The sequence below is a fragment of the Pipistrellus hanaki genome, assembly GCF_964339955.1.
Source record: "Pipistrellus hanaki genome assembly, chromosome: 11".
Lineage (NCBI taxonomy): Eukaryota > Metazoa > Chordata > Mammalia > Chiroptera > Vespertilionidae > Pipistrellus > Pipistrellus hanaki.
The window spans coordinates 35,651,211-35,668,793 of NC_140513.1; the positions used below are offsets into that span (position 1 = coordinate 35,651,211).

Here is a 17,583-nt window from a genome sequence, read left to right on the forward strand (position 1 = left end):
ATATTAACCTTTATCAGGAGACAAAAGTAAAAATATATGTTTTTTTATTTATATTTATAAATGTGTATATTGATTTGAACAGGCCTTCCCAGTCCCCCTGGTGTGTGGCTAAAATGTAGTAAAGAAAAATGGGAGGGTGGAAAGAGCTGAATATAAAGAACTTGGAAAATGCACTGGGAGAGAAGGGCATACCTACAGTGTGAAAATGATCTCTCACACGCAGCAACTGGATCCTGAAAGAAATACCCATGGCAACTATCTCCAATCCCTTGCATCTGATTCCAGTGATCGGCTGTCATTAACTTGCTGTGTTTCTAATAGGAAGACACTTCGTGGCCTCACGCTCCATTGATTAAAAAAGGGGAGAGGGACCAGACGCTGAACTGAGGAAGTAGCATCTGACTATTCAGAAACATTTAGGAATAGTTCTCACATTAGCAGTTACCGTTTTCTTGCTGAAATTTCCCAGTGAGGAATAAATGCTTACTGGTTTGAGGTAGCAGTAGTGGTATTAATTAATGAATTCACAGTACATAAGAAACCACTACTAATAATGCAAAATGAAGGAGGATTAGGCACAATTTCCGATTTTAAGAGAAAGAGGCATTTATAAATTTCATACAGTGTCTATAAGCGGTGATCAAAATATTAAAAATAGGTGGAAAGCATATGACTTAAAGAAGAGCAATACCCCCAGCACTGATGAATGCAGATCTAAAGAATAAAAGTAGCCAAAACTGTTTTGGCTCAGTGGATAGAGCATTGGCCTGCGGACTGGAAGGTCCCGGGTTCGATTCTGGTCAAGGCATGTACCTTGGTTTCGGGCACATCCCCAGTAGGGGGTGTGCAAGAGGCAGCTAATTGATGATTCTTTCTATCTCTAACTCTCTCTCTCTCTCTCTCTTCCTCTCTGTAAAAAATCAGTAAAATACATTTTTTAAAAAGAATAAAAGTAAAAACCTCGCATGATACCACACCACTTTCACATACTCACCTGGGTCAAAGTAGAAGACCTCCAAGTGGTCTTTCCCCCTGAGACCCACCATGTGGTCCCTAGTGCTGAGATTAAGAGCGGGGGCTCTCCATGTGGCCTGCTGCAGATGAGGGCTACCACACACTGAGGAACTGACACAGCAACCACAGTAGGTTATGCTATAATCTGAGGTTCTCAAGAGTCCTTGATCGAGGTTCTCTAAAACGTTGATGCAGCAATGACACTTTGAATTCCCATGAGGAGCCAACATCACCTGGTCCTCATTCCAGGTACATCCAGGGGACCAAGAGGTCTGGTCACAGGGCACAAAAATGATGGGTGAGGGCTGCAGGCCAGCTTCCCCTGAGCACTGGCTGTCATGGTGATGCTCTCTTTACCTGAGAACTTTTCAGGGCTGTGGATTTCTCTGAAGCTATTTCTAGTTTCAGTCAATGGCTGTTCTTTGGCTGATTCTTCATAGAAATTTGTACCTAAGTAGGCCTTATTTTCATACCTTTTTATTCCCGACTTACTCCTGGTATAAAAAGACATTTTTGGTGGCCCCAGGAATTCCCCATCTGGAATGGGGGAATATGGAAATATCCCACTTAGTTCTTACTCTATCGCCTTCATGTGCAAAGTCAGTGAAGACTGTATGATACTTAACTTCTAAATGTCATAGATTCTCTATCTCATTGACCATAATTAACTAAATGCTGGAAGTTTCGATCTCATAGGAGAAACATATGAAGCTGCAAAGCTTATCTATTGGAATATATGGACTGTTTCTGTTTTGAAAAAAAATATAAGATCAAGATGGTATGTCAAATAGCCTTCCAACTTGAAATCGTCCCAGAAGGAATATTAGACCCATGGACTGTCAAGTCCATCGAACTACTCCAACGCAAGGATGTAAAACGGAGACAGTGGGAGAGACAGTCTCCTTGCCTGAACTTTGAATTATTTCAATAATAACCAAGTTTTTTCTAGTTATACACCTCTTCTCCATAATTCTCAATGAGTACATTTACATTGAAAAAAATGTAAACAACCACGTGTAAATACACCTAAATGATTAAAAAGAAACACCATTGTCCTTCATTCATTTTTAAAGTATTTTAGAATATCTCACTGTTCACAATAGTGGTGACTTTGAAAAACATCCTTCACACATCCACATTTATTTGCTTCTCATGAAAACTTCCTCATGGGGACATATGAGCATAGCCAATACTTATTGAGCAATGACTCTGCCAGGCACTATTCTGTTATTTACATAAATCATTTTAATATTTCATCCTCTCAACTTTAGGCAGTAGGTATGCTTGCTTCCCCTATTTTAGAGCTAAGGAAACAAAGTGTTCTAGGTAATTTGCCCAACGTCATTCAGCAATATCAGCAGAGCCAAACTTGAACCCAGAGTGTCCCTGCAAGAGCCAAACTTGAACCCAGAGTGTCCCTGCAAAGCCTATACACTCCTAGCCACTTGAAGCATTCTTACGATGTCACATCAGAACTATGGGTAATTTGAAAGAGGTCACCATTTCTCCTTCGTTGTTCAGTCTTTTTCCTACTTGTCTCTTCTTCCACTTTCCTTTCTGGTTCTTCTCAGGCTCTCTAACTCTGACCTTTGAACTTCCTCAGTTGTCTTTTCCAGCCACAGCCAAAACCTGGCCTCATTCCAGCCCCCACTTGGCAAAGATGCAAGTGAGGCAGAGATTGAGCCTATTGGGAACCCCAAGCAGATGGCCTTTGGCAGGAAACAACAGAACTGCATGGCAGTGTGAGGTCACCTCCACGTCCACCAAGAGCTCCCAGACTTGAGTAAGACATCATTCTGTGACCCTTCCCAAGGATGCGCTGATTTTCAGGGTTATGTGGGAATGTGTGAGGAGCTCTCAGACTCTCTGAGGCAAAAGTTGAATTTAGCAACACAAACTCAGACAAGGTGAACTGCTAGTCTAGCCTTTCTTTAATATGTATTCGGTTTCATTTGCATGGAAAATTTGGAACGTTGAGGAGTACAGACTGTTTCACTATTTCTGCAGGGTTACCAGGAACCAAAAAGTTTTGGCAAAAAAAATTTTTTTTGGGGGGTTGGGGTGAGATCCTTAAAAAAAAAAGTTCTTAGAGTTCCTTCAATAACAGATTTAGTTAAGTTAGTAGGTATGTTGAATTTATTAGATTCCACATGCAGGAATTGAGATGGAAGAGGAGCTGGTCTAATTCTGTGTATTTTTCTGAGCATGTGGATGATCATCTGCCAGTAGCAGTAGGCAGCAGGTTCATCGGCTCAGGAGTCAGCCACACCTGCACTTCCACCTTCAAGCACTGTGACCCTGAGCCAGTTACTTAGCTGCTTCAGACCTCAACATCTCTGCAAAGACAGAGGGGCATGGACGTGCCCCACCCCGGTGAACCTTTGCTGAAAAGATCAAATGACATCATGCCATCGAAAGTGCCTAGCACAGGAACTGACAGAGTAGGCATTCAATAAATGATAGTTTTATTTAATTTTATGTCATTTTAAGGGAGAGGCAGATGTAAAGGCTTGTTATTTAAAAAATAAGGAGACAGAAACCATACATTTGTGGTCTGCAATTTTTCCTTCACTTAAGAAAAGTGTTCACCAAGGCTGTATTTTCCGTTAAAATAGAGCAGAGTCTTTTGCAATACCCCTCCCACCAAAACCTCAACGTTCAGTAGTCAGACACTTGTAAGTTTGGCTGCTCAGTGTAAGGCTGCTCTGCTACATACATATTTACAGCATTAAATGTCACGGAACAAACACAAAATCAAAGTCAGCAGGGAAATGGTGATGATCAGATGTAAATGTTAGGCTCTACAGCCTATTAGAAAAGAAATCATCCATCTATGAAGATGTGAAATACAGGGCTCACAATAAGAAATATCGGTAATTCTGAAGTTCTGTATAATAAAGAACACTTGTGAAGAAAACATACATGGAAAAATTTTTATATTTTTCTCTACCTAAAATTATCTGAGATTTCACTTTCAGTATATTTCCAATTTGTTGTGCAAGATTAGAAGGAGAAAAATAGGGTCACCACTGCTTTGCTCCATGTTTCCCTTTGGTTAAATAGCCAATCTGCTGAAAAAGGAAAAGAAGCCATTTGGGGAGCTCACTAAGGAAATACAGAAACTGACAGTGTAATTGCATGGCAATCCAACAATAAATAACTTGCTGCAGACCAGTCCCATAAAGGAATCTAAAGTGGGAAACTCTGAGAAGAAGAAAAAAAAAACGTTCTTTGCAGGAGGTTACTGGGCTGGTAGCTGAACAAGCACCCTGAGCTACCTTGGCCGAGGGGGGCTGAAAGGCGTTTTCTTTCTAAAGGATGCAAAGGCTGGGAAGGAGTTCAGGCCTCTGTGACGTCAGAAAGCTCAGGTTACAGTGAAATCTCTAAAGTCATTCCCAGGACATAACCAAAGCCCTCCTCTGCAGGTGCAGAGCAGTGGCAAGTTCCTAGAATGGATTTTTGCTGCTGACTTCAGCATGAAACAATCTTTAGACAGTTCTGATCAGCTAGGCTGAATAAGCAAGAAACAAAAGTAAATTTCACCATGGAGTTTCAACCACAGCTAAATGCATTGTCCTGTTTCACCAAAAAGTTGTGCAAATCTCTAAGTCTACCTTCCACTCCTCTAAAATACTATAGTTGGCCAACTTTCTAGAATTTTCATAGGTTTGAAAATGTTAAAAGCAATGGCAGACATCCCCACTATATATATATATATATATATATGCACAGAATATTTTCATAAAAACTATATCTATGCATGTATTATCTCCGCCCATGTTAAAAAAAAATTTAAGAGTGTTTAGTTGGCATCTTTCCTAATTATCCCAGGCCCACAGTGTCCTGGAACAAAAAGTTAGAGATTTCCAAAAGCTTTTAGTTGTAGTACAAACACCCTTTTTAAAGAACAAATCCTTAAAGGCTCTGTGAGAACAGATATAATTTCAACAATGATTTCCTATCTTCAAATTTGTGCTTATGAAGAAATACAAATGTTTTTACCTCACATTTAATAACATTTGTTTTGAGAATAAAGTATCCTTTTGTGTTAATTTCAGATTTTCTTCTTATCTTTTGCTGTCATTACTTATACAGATTTCTTTCTACTGAAATTGAGTTGGGGTAATTTTTTTAAAGACCTCACACAGGCTTCTCAGAGTATCCTTTCTCAAGGCACCCACAGAGAGGAAAACCAAACAGGCTCAGACAGAGGAAAGCCTTATAGACTAGAGGCAGTTATTCGTTTGCTGAGCTAACCCACTTCCTTCTTCAAACAGTTCCTTCTCTCCACCAGTGTGTTTTTTGAAATTAGTATATCAAAGTCTTCTTGCAAAATATAGTCCTAAGCCTAGTGCCTGGAATCGGGACAAATGCCAATGGCCATGTCATTTTTAATATCATCACAGTGGTGATAAAAACTAGGAGCTCAAATGAAGTGTCACTTCGATAGTACAGAAGGCTCCCTAAAATGTTAGTTGATGTTTTAGCAAAAGAATCTGAATCATGAGAAAACCAATGTGAAAAACTGAAAGCCAAAAAATACCATGACTCCTGGCTATTCCATCATAGAAAACTATGGCATGTTCCATAATAAGAAAATAATTTCCTCTTTAAAAAAAAATTGACTGATTGATTTTAGAGAGAGAGAAAGGAAAGGACAGAGAGAAACATTATTTTGTTGTTCCACTCATTTATGCATTCATTGGTTGCTTTGAGTAGAGATCGAACCTGAAACCTTTGCATATCAAGACAATGCTGAAACCAACTGAGCTACCTGGCCGAGGCAGTCATTTCTTTTTTAACCTTTCAAATCTTCAACAATGATGCCGAAACCGGTTTGGCTCAGTGGTAGAGCGTCGGTCTGTGGACTGAAAGGTCCCAGGTTCGATTCCGGTCAAGGGCATGTATATTGGTTGCGGGGGTGTGCAAGAGGCAGCTGGTCGATGTTTCTCTCTCATCGACATTTCTAGTTCTCTACCCCCCTCTCTTCCTCTCTGTAAAAAATCAATAAAATATATATTTTTTTAAAAATTCTTCAACAATGAGCTGCTAGGATTCTTCATACTAAGTATAACCTTGGAGATAAAACTGAAGTTTCATACTCATTAAAGTTATATATCTTATTAGAAAGTTATCTTTTCAGTGATTATTGTCTTGATTTTAATGAAAGCAAATATAGAAAGTTGAAAGGCGATTTGGCTCTCATGATTCTCCTGTGCTAACAAATACAAAATATAATTTAAAAAAATAAATTCAGTCTTTACCTAAATATAAAAAACTTACTTATTTACCGGCACAGTCATATCAGAAAAACAGACAAAAGGAAACAGTCTCTTCAAATGTTTATTTTTGTCAGAATAACTGACAATTTTCTGTTGTCTTTTGGTTTATTATTATAATAAGCATTTCTACCCTTGAAAAATCCATTCAAAACATCCTTGAGGTAAAGAAATTTAATTTATAAAACCATCCTGATTTTTTTAAAGAAATAAATTCTTAAAATTTCTTTAACTTGATAAATAGCAATAATCTCTTCTTGTTCTATTCTGTTGAACAAAAACTTACTTTATACAGCAAAGAATCCAGTAACTTATTGGCAAACCAAAGGTGAGAACTATTCATTTACATGTTCTACTCAAACACAGTGCAATACTGCCACGTTCCACAATGTTCATATGGACATTAAAAAACAAAAACAAAAAAACAGTTACCAACACTCTTCTGGCAAAGACAGGGTTTTGGAATGGCAAAAGCAACAGAAGTTTTAGCCCTTAAAGCTTCAGGAAGGAATTAATCTGAGTCCTCTTCATCAAGATAATCCTCAGCATTGCTTAATGTTCGAGCAGCATCTAAAAAAAATACAGGGAGAAGGCAAAAAAGAGAAATTAAATATTGCTTGGATTTTGTTTTTATGTTCAAAGCTCCTGCCAATTCAACAAACTGTCATCTTCTCTCAGATCCAGGGGTTCTTCTTTCCCCAAGAATCTTCTTCAACTTTTGATTTTCAGCGTAACAATTGCCACAGAGGCTGACAAATACACTTGTTTGCATGTTCCTTAGACATGAGGAAATTGAAGCACGTGGTGCTAAGGTACCATTACTCTATCTCATACAAAATGGTTCACAACCCCCACGAAACACACCAGAAGTCCCTCCCCTATGAGGGCAGTGCCTCCAACCTCCCCCAAGGACAAGCGCACACAGGACTTCAGACAGTGAACAACAACCTGAGGCCTTACCTGAAGGCAAGGTCACTGGGTAGAAAGATAACTAATGAGAGAGAAAAAGGATAGAGAATGAAAATACAGAAGCTTCAGTTTCATTGTAGAAAACACTGATAAAGTATACTCAGAAACAAAAGATTGAAATGAAAAAAAGTTTTGAAATAGAAAGAGTTAAACCTCATCAAATTTAAAATCAACCTTGAACAGGGTTCAAAAGGAAGACTGGGAATTGAATGTTCACCTATTCAACTGTCTGGTCAAATTGTTAGGGGCAAAAATAGAATACTGGGGTCTAGCTATAGTTACAAGAAATACTAATCCTGCTGCTAACCGTGATTGGCTTGTTCTGATTAAAGAACGGACATTCTAACCTGGTTGGGAGTTGTACGCCCAGGATCCCAGAGTCAACCAGGGAGCTGGCAGTCAACCTAGGACCCGGGAGTCAATCTTGGAATTTGGTCCATTCTCATTCAAGAATTGCCTATTATCATGGAAAGATTAACAATCTTGTTGCCCAAACAATGGAATTGCACCCCAGCCCCCAATGCCTGCTTCCCATGCCTATAATTTTTACTTCCCCATGTAATATTGCCCTAACCAATATAAATAGCTGGCTTATGAGGGTTGCAAAGCAGATTTTTGTGAATGACCTCCTGCTCTCCCATACTGCCAGGATTATTCAACCCTGTCTCTGGTGAATTGGCTCAAGTAGTGACAGGCAGCCTGGACCCATTGGTTGTCTGGCTTCAAAATTTCTATAACAGGTTACACTAGGTATAATTTAGAAGGGTGGGGAGTGGGGTTGAAATGCACATATAAACACATTGTTAGAGATCAATAAATATGTTATAGAATCCAGATCATGGTCTCTAAATACTATATCCCCACTGCTCATTGGAGATATGACTAATTTCAAGTCTGGGGCAGAAAATGTAAAAAAATAAAATAAAAATTTTTTAAAAATGCCCTTGAAACCACTTGTCATGCCAGAAAGCAAGGATCCTACCAAAATCAGCATCACTTTAAAATGGTTCAGGATCCAACCTGAAGAGGCCTCCATTAGCCAAAGTTATCCAGAAAGATATTAATTATAAAGGATTAAAACACATCAAATATTTCAGCACACGCCACAGGGAATTCATAGGTCCCTTTGGAGACTGATAGGGTTATTATGAAAACTCTTAAATGAAGGGTAAAAATCAAGCCTTTATTCTGTGTGGACGAAAGGGGCCACATGTTAACCTGACAAGCTCAGGGAAGGCCTGAATGGCGGTCTTGCAAACTTATGAGACACATTAGAAAAGGATGGTCTCAAAACTTTTAACTAAAAGCAGTTATGGTGGCTAGTTACATCCTAGGCCGGTATCTTCACTGACAAGGTCCACCTTTACCTGAACTGAATCTACCAGTCTTTTTGCATCTTTAATAACATACCCTTAAAATGTCTGGGTAACTTGTAACTTCCCTTTTTCTGGACCCCTTGGGGCACAACCTAATGTGCCTGGGCTTCAGGACAGATTCCACAAATTCCTTCACTGCTATGGTAATTGTTCTTGCACCCACCTAAGCATGTGTCTATCATTTTACTTTTCATCCAATGAGGTTTCCCTGCTTTGCTTTCTCCCACCTCCCTAGTCTATCACCAATGGATTTCATATAACCCACCTACATCCCTTTCCTTTGATTGCAATGCATAAATACAGATGTAACCCGCCATTCTCTGGAGCATTCTCTCAGTTCATTGAGGTTCTACACATATGTCGATAGTTTGGCTCAAATAAACTCACAAAAATTCTTTACAGGTTTCAATGGTTTTTTACGTTAACATCTGCTTCTGCTACATGAACTATTTCTCTGGGTAACCAAACAGCTGATGAGAAATTTTTATTTATAGAAATTCTCAGCTAGTAACTGCGGCAAAAAAAAAAAAAAACAAGTGACAATTAGAATATCACCATTTGCAACAGATTCGTGAAATAGTAGATCTAAATAATGATCATCGGTGGATGCTAACATCATAGGAAGAGTGACAACCAGATATTATATGCCTCTGTGGAAGGACATGATTTTCTTTCTGAAATATTCCTTCCTCTCCCCTTATGATAGCTAGACCTAAATCTAATCAAACATCTAGATCTAACATCTTTTTTTTTTTTTTGGGTGGGGGAAATGTAACATCATTTGACAAAAATGCAGAAGACAGTAGAACGCGACGCACGGCACCACAGGACTGCCTACTTACAACGTCTACATCGGGAAATTCAAACAAACTAACGCAGTCCCTAACAAATATGTTACAAAGCTAAAAACAAGGGGAAGAGGAAATGAAACACTAATTTAAAAAACAAAACTGAGAGTTACCTATCAATTACCTAGTTTGGACCCTGACTTCTACAAAGTGTAAGGAAATAAATAGATAAGTAAGCAAAGACTAAGTAAGTAGGCATAAGAAAAATGGCAAATTTTGAAAATTACATTTGGTAATATTAAGAACTTACTGATTTTGGGTATGTTGATGATATTGTAGCTTTTTAAAGAATCTTTACATGTTTAGAACGAGCGGGTATAGAACAGAGGGAAACTTCCATGATTTCACTTCCAAACTATTACAAGTCTCCAGGTTGACTATATTCTTCTCCATTCCCCTAAGGGGAGTTCTGGAGACCTGGAGAAATGGATTTTGTTCTACCCCACACACAAACTACTAACTTGGTAGAAGCAGCTTTAAGTAAAAGACAAAGAGACAAACAGCAAAGTTCTTTTCCCTTCTACTCTGCTATACCAATCCTGCATTTTGCAGTATTTGGGATATTCTTTGTCCTTCAGTGGTTATTTCTGCACTTTGTTTTAACCTCGTTTCTCCTGTTAGCAAGAGAAGGATGGCCTGCCATGGTGCAAACTCAGACCGAATGGAACACAAGAAACAGGAATGAGCCAGGCGAATAAATTCTTTTTCCTCCCTTCCTTTCACTGACTGCTCTGCGGCAGTTTCTCTGGAAACTTCTCATATGGACAAATGCTGAGTCATGAGCTGTATCTCTTCATAGCCTATCTTGGTTCATGCCCGGCATGAGAATGTATCACCTAGCAGCATTTCCAACCTCCCCTGCCTCACTTCCATTTTTCTTCAGTCTCAGTGCCCTGGACTTACATGTTCCAAATCAAGCATCAGCACTTCAGACAGACAGACATAAATAACTGGTGGAGGGATAAACACATAACATGGATAAGCATCACAGAAGTGATGTTAAGGAAAAGACACACAAAAAAGTACATACTGCTTTATTCCATTTATATCAAGTTCAAGAACTGGCAAAGCTATCTGTGGTAAGAGAAGTTAGGATACTAAGGGAGGCCTCTGTGAAATGGGAAATGTTTTCCATCTGGATCTGGGCTGTGGCAAATAAGTGTACACTTAGGATTTATGTACTTCACTTAATGTGAATTATACCCCAGTTTTTTTATTAGAAAAAAAATTAAAGGGTTCAACCCTCAAATATGACTCTCACCCCACCCTTTTATCCTAAAGTTATCCTTCATAATAATTAAAACAAATGAATTATTTTTTTCTTTAAAAAAAATTCAAGAAGTGGAAAATGATATCAGAATATACCTTTTCCAGCTTAGAGTTCATGCTGGCAACTAATGACACAGCTCAATATTTAAACTCTCATTCCAACTAGGATCAAAATACAAATTTAAAAATTTTTTTAACTGGATTGCTGAGGAAATGAAGCAGAAAAACAAAAAAGAAAGAAAAAGGTAACATGAAAATCGAAATATGAAAATTCCATTCTTGGCTCTTCGATTACCTCCCTAACAAATCCATTATCCAATCAGTACATACTTAGGAAGGCATGCTAAGGACACTTGGAGTGAACAGAGAAAAAGAGCGCCCATCATCTAGCCCTATTTAATCTGCAAAAACTTCCAAAAAAGGGGAGACAGAGGAGAGCTGGCGACCTGCCTCTCCCCGTCCAGCTGCTCACGTCAGAGCGTCGGGGTGCAGCTCTCCAGGGGCTGAGCACATTTGGCATTTTCCGTGCCCATCGTGATCAAGCTCACACGACGCACGAGCTTCTGATAACCTTCAGCTCACAAGAAACCTTACTCCTCAGTCAGGACATTCTGAAGACACCCACAGAGCAACAGGAAGTCAGTGGCAGAGAAAGGAAATTAGGCCAGAGTCCTACTTCCTAACCCAACCAAGGCAGCAGGAGCAGGGGGTCCACACCAAGTAACACTCTCTCTCCCCAGCAACAATGCGGCTGGGGAGCACCACTCAGCTGGTAAATACTTTCTCTCTCACTTACTAGAACCCAGTTCATCTCTGTAGGAGCAATTACTTTAAAGGAAGGCTTGCTCAGCGAGTGAGCACACATGGCTTAAATAATTAGAATCCCAAACTGCTTAAACAGCTGACATCATATATCTGAAGTTAAAAGAAATAAGGATCTGGAACAAACACACGTCTGGAATAAAGGAGAAAAAGGAACAATAGATTCCAGAGGAGGGCTGTGATGGGAATCCCATAACGGGGAAGGAGGATAATTCTGGGAAGCTCCCTTGGTGAGCCAGGAAGAGAAGGGGACTGGGATATTTTTGATGGGCTGAAACAGGAAACCAGGCAACTGACTTTATTTTGTTGCTTCTGCTAGGAATGGAATATGTATAGGGCAACATAAGATTGCCTCTTCTCATAAATAAAAGGATGCCTGAGGGAGAAATAAGTTTTCCCTTATTTCAAAACTTAATGAGAAATCAATTCAAATGATAAAAACAGAAATCAGTAATTCATTACACAAACTCTGAAAGTGATAATACCTTCAAGTTAAAATGAAAACAAATGCACTTTAGCCTGTATAATAAAGATTTTTCAAAAGTTATATTGTAGATCTCCACCAAGATTCATCAGTCTAAACTTTAGATTCTAAAGCAGGAAGAGCGGGGAACCTTTTTTCTGCCCAGGGCCATTTAGATATTTAAAAATTCATTCATGGGCCATACAAAGTTATTACCTTAAAAATTAGCCTGCTATATTTGGTCAAACATTCAATTAACTCACCCCAGGGCCAGACCAATGATACGTATTTTTTTTTAGTTGTTTTTGTTTCGTTTTGTTTTTTTTCAGAGAGGAAGGGAAAAGGAGAGACAGAAACATCAATGAGGAGAGAAAATCATCGATCAGCTTGCCCCACACTGGGGATCGAGCCAGCACCCCAGGCATATGCCCTGAATGGGACCATGACCTCCTGGTTCATAGGTTGACACTCGACCACTGAGCCACATCAGCCAGGCCAAACCAATGATTTTGTGGGCCGTAGAAGGCCTGCAGGCCAGACATTCCCCTGCTCTAAAGCAAGACTAAGAAGGGTTGGAATGATGAGTAGCAATGCTAAAGATTTGGAAAAACCATTATAAGTTCCTTAAAACAAAACAAAAAATAGTGAAAAATATGTATTAATTATATACTTCAAAGTGGTATTAAAATGCCAAACATAAAGTAGATGTGAGAAAAGAGATGAGAAGTTCCCTCTAACCAAATCATCTACCTTTCTTTTCCTACAGTTCTGGGTTTCTCAGGGGCCGTAGGCTAATGATGAATGAAGGGGGGAATCAGAAGGGAAGGATAGGAAGAGGAGTTCAAGGCACACCCTCCAGCATTTCTTTCAGGAATCACATTAGAATGATTCTGGGGGACACATTCAACAGGGTATGTACTGAGAGGTCAAATAACATCCGGTCTCTGAATGTTAATCAGGAATGACTGCAATGCTGTGTAACACTTTCTTTAACACCTTTTCAAAACAACCATACAAGCCTTTCGTTTTTTTCAAACCTATTCTCCCACATTGATAGCAATTTTTATCTTAAAAAAGGTACACATAAACTTCATCTTTAAAAACCACCCAAATAAATGCCAAAATGTTTACAAAGTATAAAATATTTTAATATATTTTTATTGATTTCAGACAGGAAGGGAGGGGGAGAAGGAGATAGGTAGAAACATCAAATGAGGAGAATTATTGATCGCCTACCTTCTGCACACCCCTCACTGGGGATCGAGCCCACAACCTGGGCATGTGCCCTGACTAGGAAACAAACCGTGATCTCCTAGTTCGTAGGTGGACGCTCAACCACTGAGCCACACCAGCTGGGCTAAAATAGTTTATTGAGTGAATAGTTTATTCACTTAAAACAGAAACAAAATATAATCATGGAGCTGTTGGATGATTAAGTTAAAAAAATATTTAGAGATGTCCACTCATTAAAAAAAAAAAAATGTTATCTGAAAAGAAGAGATGGAGATCATGGTTCTCTGAAAAGGACTGTAATGGAAAGCAAAGTGATTAGAATTTAATGGTAAGAAACAAAGAAATATACAAAAATTTGTATGTTTAATTTGTCTCTTCAAATTTGTTTGCATGAAGGTACTCTTCTGTGTTAGAGGTTCTGCTTTGGACCACGGACAGACAATCTAACTTCAGAATCACCTGAAGAGTTTATCAAGAAATTTTTTTTTCCCTAATACTAAATTGAGAAATCTTAGGCATGACAGCACCATTGGAAAAGAAGGGTTAAAACCAAATACAGACCCTGCTGGCGTGGCTCAGGGGTTGAATATCAACCTATGAACCAGGAGGCCACAGTTCGATTCCGGGTTAGAATACATGTCCAGGTTGTGGGCTCAATCCCCAGTGTAGGGCATGCAAGAGGCAGCTGATCAAGGATTCTCTCTCATCATTGATGTTTTTATCCCTTTCTCCCTCCCTTCCTCTCTGAAATCAATAAAAATATATATATATATATTAAATTAAAAGAAAAAAAAACATGGGGTGGGAACCAGGTGGAGGGGAGCTCGAGGGGAGGGGGGGAGAGGAACATCTATAATAATCTGAACAATAAAGATTTATTTTATAAAAAAAAAAAAATACCTGTTCCCTGTTTCTTTTTCAGGAGAGTTGCGCAGGCAGCATTAGTAGCCATATCCAGGGCCAGCTTCTTCTCATTGTTTCTTAAGTCTGTTCTAGCACCTTCCCCAACACAAGAAACGTAAATGAGATGTTTTTGAACACGGTAGCAGCAGCAATACTCTTCCCACCAAAACTGATTACTTTTGGCAAAACTAACTGGAGAACTTTTCTGGTTCAGAAGCAAGTTTTTTCAAAGCAGAAAAACTTTCTCACACCAGTAATAATGTCTTTGGCATCTTTGATCTGGGAGACTGTTGCTGCACCTGTGATAATTATGCACAATCAAAATATAGCCTTTCCCTTCAAGTCCCAGCAGAATTTGATGTCCTCTGATAAATCCTAAAGCGGTTCGACCTCACTAGTTAATATGCCTCAGCATGATTGTTTGGAGATTAAATTCAATACACCCTTTGCCTCTTCTGTTCACGGTCTTTGGGAAAGACCATGTGGGTTGAGCTTGAGGGGAATTAATATGTTATGTCTATAATTATATTCTCATGTAAATTAGTAAAATAATAATATAATAACTTATTCATAATTCCCATAACCTATCTTCTACATACTTTCTTCCTTGTCTTGTGTTAAAAATTGTATCAGCATTCATGAACACATTCTCATCATTAAAGATTAAAAAAAAATACAGAAGTATGCTGTATTATATTAGTTTTAAGTATACATGATTCAGTATTTATAGATATCGTGAAATGATCACCACAATGTCTAGTGAACATCCTTCACCATTCAACTACAAAAAACTTTTTTTATGTGATGAGAAGTTTTAAGATCTACTCTCTTAGCAACTTTCAAATATGCAATACAGTATTATTAACTGTATCACCATGCTGTGTGTTACATCCCCATGACTTATCTTATAACTGGAAGTTTATACCTTTTGACTCCCAAGATTTTTTTAACTTAATGTATAATGGTACTGCTTCCTAAGTAGCACACATACTTATAACTCAACCTATTTAAATTTTTATAAGAATTCCATTTTGTGGATGGGCCAAAATTTATTTAATCCCTCCTCTACTGGGAAACATGTAGCTGTTGTTCCTAATTTTCATGATCACAATCAATTCTGCCATGAACTTCCTTGAACATGTGTGTGTGTGTGTGTGTGTGTGTGTGTGTGTGTTTCTGAAGGATGGTTTCCTAGAAGTGGTGTTGAAATGTAAGACTATGTACATTCTAAATTCTGCTAGCTCCTGTCAGACTGCTTCCCAGGAAAGCTTTAGCAATTTTCACTTTCTGCCACAATGTGTGAGTGTAGCATTCTCTTCACCATCACATCCTCTTCCACAAATCAGAGCCATATATGTAATTTTCCATTTTCCAGTGGCCGATGTTTCCAAAAGTAAAATTCGTTTAAATAATATACTGTATTTTACCCAGTATATCTGAACTGGTATCATTCCATCGTGTAACCATTACAAAAATGATTGTGATACTTTACTTTTTTTTTTTTCATTAAGTCTTCGGAATCTGGAGTTCATTTTACACTTACAGCACATCTCGATTCATACTAGCCTTTATCTCAGGGGCTCATGTGCACACGTGGCCACTGGCTCCATAGCTGATAGCACAGTTCTCGGCATGACTTTGGAGGGAGCACAACTAAAGTGGTGTCCAATCTTTTGGACCAAGAGTTTGCATCATCAATATACTTTACATCAAAAACATTTCCTCTCCTATAGGCCAGCATTGCTCAAGGAGCCCTACAATAGTACATCCATGTCACAGGGCCTTGGGGGCTCAAGCATCTTACAGTACAGCCTTCTGCACTAGGGTGTCATGCCTGGTGCGCTGTAAGAGTTGATGAGTATTTGTGGGACAAATGGTTGAATGCACGGTCAGTCTACAACTTCACAGTCCCCTCTGACTTAAGTAAAAACAGAGACTTCAGGGATCTTCTCTCATTCTCTATACATCTAACGTCTGCTCAGTCAGAGCAGGACACTGCAGCCACAGAAATCTTTCTTAGCTATTAAGACTTTTCTATGAGTACAGGAGCTCAGAGGCTTTATCCATACTTCTCAGAGAGGAACTCCTCTGTCCACACCTCCCCCGCCCCCATCACACACACACACACACACACACACACACACACACACACACTACTTCTTTCTTCTTCTAAGGTCCTTTAACCCTACAGAAATGTACAGTAAGTTCTTACTAAAATTAACATACATAATTGGAAAGCTTACCACAGTTTTAATTTAAAACTAAAAACACAAATCATCAAAATAATTCCATCTTATCATAACAACTCTGTGATACAGACAGAGTAGAGGTTAAAAATCCCAGTTTTAAAATAAGGAGGCTATTATTTTTCCTATACTTCCTATTCTTCCTACTGGTGTCATTGGATGTAGCCTACTTTTTAGGTTAAGCAAAGACCAGATAAACTCAGCACACTTTACCTTTTGCCAGAAGCAACTCGACAATATCTGCATAACCCTTCCAGGCAGCAGCATGCAAAGCTGTGTCTCCCAACTTGTTCTGTGGTGATAAAAAAAGAAAGCAGCTTAATCCCCTCACCTTTTTCACCCAGCCCTCACAACCCCCATCCCCTCTGACAGCTGTCAGTCAGTTTACTACCTATGAGTCTGTTTCTGTTTTGTTTGTTAGTTCATTTTGTTTAGTAGATTCCACGTGAGTGAAATCATATGATTCCCTGGCTGGTGTGGCTCAGTTAGCTGGAATATCATCCTGTGCACCAAAAGGTTGCTGGTTCAATTCCTGGTCAGGGCATATACCTAGGTTGTGGGTTTGATCCCCAGTGGGGCACATATGGGAGGCAACTGGTTGATGTTTCTCTCATATATCTCTCTCTCTTTCTCCCTCTCTCTAAAATCAGTAAAGCATATCCTCAGGTGAGGATTTAAAAAAAAAAATCATATAGTACTTGTCTTTCTCTGACTTGCTTATTTCACTTAGCATAATGGGGTGATGAACACACAATACATGTACAGATAATGTATTATAGAATTGTACACCAGAAATCTATGTAATTTTATTAACCAATGTCATCCAAATAAATTCAATTTAAAAAATTAACAAAGAAAGTAACATTTTAAAAATAGAGTATAGACCGAAAACACAAGAATTTAGGCTTACTCAAAGTCAGTGATTTTCAACTCATGGTACACATAAATAAATTACTACAATTGTGCAGCACACCCAAAAATATATTTTTGCCATGCCAACAAGAAAAAAGAGTATAACTTTAGTTTTTTTAAAAAAAAAAATAATAATAATAATTAATTTTAATTACCTATCCTTTTTACTCCAAAGTGACTTTTTAAAATTAATTAATTAATTAATTTTTAAAACACCTATTTGTTATTCCACTTATTCATACATCCATT

The 17,583-nt window shown here is 38.5% G+C and overlaps 1 protein-coding gene across 2 annotated transcripts in view; it reads right to left on the minus strand.

Annotated features, from left to right (window-relative positions):
* Positions 1 to 6,340: 6,340 nt before the first annotated feature.
* The window catches only part of OSTF1 (osteoclast stimulating factor 1), a 55,391-nt gene continuing 44,148 nt past the window's right edge, over positions 6,341 to 17,583 (minus strand). The window contains exons 8-11 of one of the 2 annotated variants that reach the window (XM_084899443.1): positions 16,636 to 16,714; positions 14,174 to 14,272; positions 7,254 to 7,284; positions 6,341 to 6,863 (exon numbers count right to left, since the gene is read on the minus strand). In XM_084899443.1, the coding sequence (XP_084755569.1) occupies positions 6,836 to 6,863; positions 7,254 to 7,284; positions 14,174 to 14,272; positions 16,636 to 16,714 (237 nt within the window). In that variant the 3' untranslated portion in view covers positions 6,341 to 6,835. The remainder of the gene's footprint in view (positions 6,864 to 7,253; positions 7,285 to 14,173; positions 14,273 to 16,635; positions 16,715 to 17,583) is intronic. The other variant, XM_084899442.1, reaches the window with a different exon arrangement.